The sequence below is a fragment of the Trichogramma pretiosum genome, unplaced genomic scaffold, assembly GCF_000599845.2.
Source record: "Trichogramma pretiosum strain Unisexual culture from Peru unplaced genomic scaffold, Tpre_2.0 scaffold55, whole genome shotgun sequence".
Classification (NCBI taxonomy): Eukaryota; Metazoa; Arthropoda; class Insecta; order Hymenoptera; family Trichogrammatidae; genus Trichogramma; species Trichogramma pretiosum.
The window spans coordinates 111,451-115,154 of record NW_019641617.1 but is presented as its reverse complement, the minus strand read 5'-3'; the positions used below and the strand labels follow the sequence as shown (position 1 = coordinate 115,154).

General features: G+C 37.1%; 1 protein-coding gene across 1 annotated transcript; it reads left to right on the top strand.

Annotated features, from left to right (window-relative positions):
• Positions 1-1,957: 1,957 nt before the first annotated feature.
• LOC106651511 (zinc finger protein 492-like) lies at positions 1,958-3,461 on the top strand. Its single transcript, XM_014370038.2, has 2 exons — positions 1,958-2,056; positions 2,274-3,461. The coding sequence occupies exon 2, from the start codon at positions 2,326-2,328 to the stop codon at positions 3,184-3,186; it is 861 nt and encodes a 286-aa protein (XP_014225524.1). The 5' UTR covers positions 1,958-2,056; positions 2,274-2,325; the 3' UTR covers positions 3,187-3,461.
• The last annotated feature ends 243 nt before the right edge of the window (positions 3,462-3,704 follow it).

Here is a 3,704-nt window from a genome sequence, read left to right as displayed (position 1 = left end):
CGAGGACTGTCAACTCGATTGCGATCGGATATGCGCGCGTATGTTTATTTTCTCACGCGTGACACTCGTAACGAGCGCGCACGAGTATACAATTTTTGGCATTTATCGATCTCGCGCCCAGATTGTCTTTCACGCAAATGTGACCGTTTTAAAAAGGGCTATAAATTAGAAGCTAGCCGGGCGCGTGCTGGTACACACACCGCCATGCTACGTCATTTTGCCTTTATAATGTGGCGCTCGCGCAACAACGCGCCAGCCGCAGCAGTAGTCTTTTATGTAAATGTCCAGATGCTAGCTCGGGCCGTTTTAAATGGATAATTAGAATATTAATGGCTTAAAGTCTCTTGAGGCTTGACAAAAATCTCTGCCCGATCGATTTATAACCGCCTGGGACATTATCAGCTAGCCGTCTTTGTTTGCTCTCTGTGTGTATGTATTCCTGCGCGCGACTGTTTATCGATATGCTTACATTATCGTCTCTTCTATGTCAATAGATTTCGAAAGCTCGACAGGAAAGAGCCATCGAAGACTCTTGTAAAAAGTAAATAAACACGAGTATCAATGTGTTTTAATCCAAAATAATTGCTCGCACGAGTGTGCTTTGCATGTTTAGCTTTTAATTACATTTTTCTGATTTTTAAGACTTTGCCTTTAATCATTTTACTCCTGGTAATTAAATTTTTCCACTGAAAATAATTTTGGCGCTGCTAACAATGTATACGCGTTTTTTACGCTTCAATTTAAACGTCATTGGAATTCAAATTATGAATTATAATGCTGTATGTAAAAAAATGCTTGAAATTAAATTCTCAACTAGGGCAGGTCATAACCGAGCGCGTTTTTTGCATCGCGCGCGCTAAACATGAATTTATGTAGTTTTCATTTAATTTAATTTTGTGGAAAAATTTTCCCGTTTCACTTGAGCCCGAGCTTCGAGCTTCAATCGTAGAGGCACGCGCAAACTTTAACGCGCTACGTAGCTGTCAAGCGATGATCGAATGATTATTGTTCCATTCGTTTTAATCATTTCTCGCCTCATCGATGAAGAAACGCGCGCCACCCTCGAAATTGGCTCCACAGAGCAGCTCCACGTACTGATCCGAAAAAATCAATCTCGTCTCCCCTATATATATACAGCTCGGAGATCGATGAGTGCGTGTAATTTATTAGGTACGCGTGTGCGGCAGCCCACGCATCATTTCATCTCGCTCTGCGGTACACATAATACGAGAGAGCGACACGAACTACGCATGCTGTATGTATAGCGCTGTATCAACGGGCGGCTTTTCTTCTGGAAAAATGGCCCACTCCGCACGCGACTTTACATGCGCGATGCGCCTCGTCTCGTGACAAACAAAGAAGACCATATACGTGTATATACATCTGCGTGAGTCTCTCTCTTCTCTCTCTCACGATGATGATAATAATATGTAATCCAACAACGGCTGCAGTGCACGCGGTGTCCATTGTGCGTCGCTCCTTATATACTTCAACGCTGCGAGGCTGCTGTAGCTGCTGCAGCGTCGGCTCGACTGCGCAGGGATTTACGAGCGCGCCTCGCAAGAGCCATTGTCGTCCGCGGGGGAGTATGTATTATTATCATCCTGATTGTTTAGCTCGAGTACGTATATGTTGCTGCTGCTGCTGCTGTATATCGTCTGTATACATACTTATACATGTTCTCGTTTCTCCGCGTTATACGTTTATATTTATATGTTGTATATGTGTGAAAGCACCATGCGGAAACGTTTCGTTTATATCCTCTCAGCGATGATGACCATCGAAAATTCTATGTAAAGTTTCAACTAAAACTTGTTTATGTTGTGGAAATATTCATGTGAAAAAATATATTTATGAGAGTAAGAGCAAAGGAAGACGATATAAATTATAAATATCAATGAATATCAACATTTGAATTATTACCTAGTCATTACTGTATACACAAAATCAATAACATTGATCTCTAACCAATATGTGTCAGCTTAAAACTAAAAATTATATAAACTGTTCGCAAAGTAAGAACTCACTGGCTGCGAGGAACATCTAAAGTACTTAAGTGAGTGTAATTTATTACTTAAAAATTTCTATATCAAGAATTTTCCAAATTAAAAATTTGTTTTTATGGTAAATTTTTATCGATTTTATACGAGGGCCATTATTTACTATTAACTCGTTATAACAATAATATTTTTTAATGGAAATTTAAACATATTATTTTTTTCGCGTAAAAATAATGTATGAAAAATTGGTTTTGATACAAACAAATTTTTCAGATCAACAACTCATATTTCAATAGAAGACGATTAATAATTAATTGGAAGTACAATGCCATCTTTAACTCTTAAGCCAGTTTATGAAAATGAGTCACCTGGACCGGTGAAGTGTAATCATTGCGATAAAAGTTTTAACCAGCATTGCAATTTAAGTTTGCACATGAAACAAGAGCATGGGCTATGGTTTGGTTACAAATGCAAAACTTGTGGTCAATATTTTGACACAAAAGGTGAAATCAGGCGCCACAGAGACACAGCGCACGCACCTCAAGGTACTACAAAATGTCCTCAATGTGACCAAACTTTCAAACGAGCTAGAAATATAGTAAGACACATGCTAGTAGTTCACCAAAAATCCAAAGAATTCAAATGCGAAACTTGTGGTGAAAATTTTTCTTTGAGATTTAATTTGAGACGGCACGTGGAAGAAGTTCATAAAACGGTCATTGACTATAGATGCAGTTTTTGTCCAGATGAATTTGTCGAAAGTTATCGATATGTGCAGCACTTGGAAAATGCTCACAACAAATTGACGGATTTCCAGTGTGAATTATGCGATGAAAAATTTGATCATGGCGATCATTTGGCATGGCACTTAACAGAAGTTCACGAAGGACGTAAATTCATTCTGTGCACCCTTTGCAATGTTACTTTTAATGGGCAAAGAAGTTTGAATCGTCATATGGGTGAAGTTCACAGTAAGGATTTACCATTCGTATGTGAAGTATGTAACTCTGGATTTAAAAAATCGTGCAATTTGCAAAGACACATGCAGGTAGTTCACAAAGAGGGAGAAATATTGACGTGTACCGAGGATCCTGAAAATTGTAATATGTACTTTTTCTACAAATGCAACTTACGTAGACATATCAAAATATATCATGAAATTGAGAAAGAAGCTGCAGATAAATAGTCAATTGATCATAGTTATATCAATGGTCCTTTTACTCACTAGTTATTCAAAAATTCGATGTCCCTATTATGAAACGGAGAAATCAAAAGGCGATTTTAAACTTGAAAATTTGTCATTTTCAATAACATGAACATTGCATCTTTGATGTCATATTATGAAACAATTTTTGAGGCCTTCTTGATTAAACCGTATTTATAATATAGGCATCATTCTAAAAATGGACTATTTATCTAATGTATGTATTGTACGAGTGAAATAAAATACCTACGATCAAAGTTAGAGGTTTTTTCATTTGAAAAATAAAAAGCAACATTTGAATAAGGTATATTACGGTATACAACAAACAAAAACCATTCAGTTGGTAACCATCGTGATTATTTTGTATAGCATCAAAGTGTCAATTTGAAGAAAAAAAAATGATTCTAAAAGTTAATTTCGACAATAAAGTAGTACCCGATGGTTTTAAGCGAGGAATTTTGCTGTGCTCTCCAATTTTCTGAATTACAAAATATTTTACA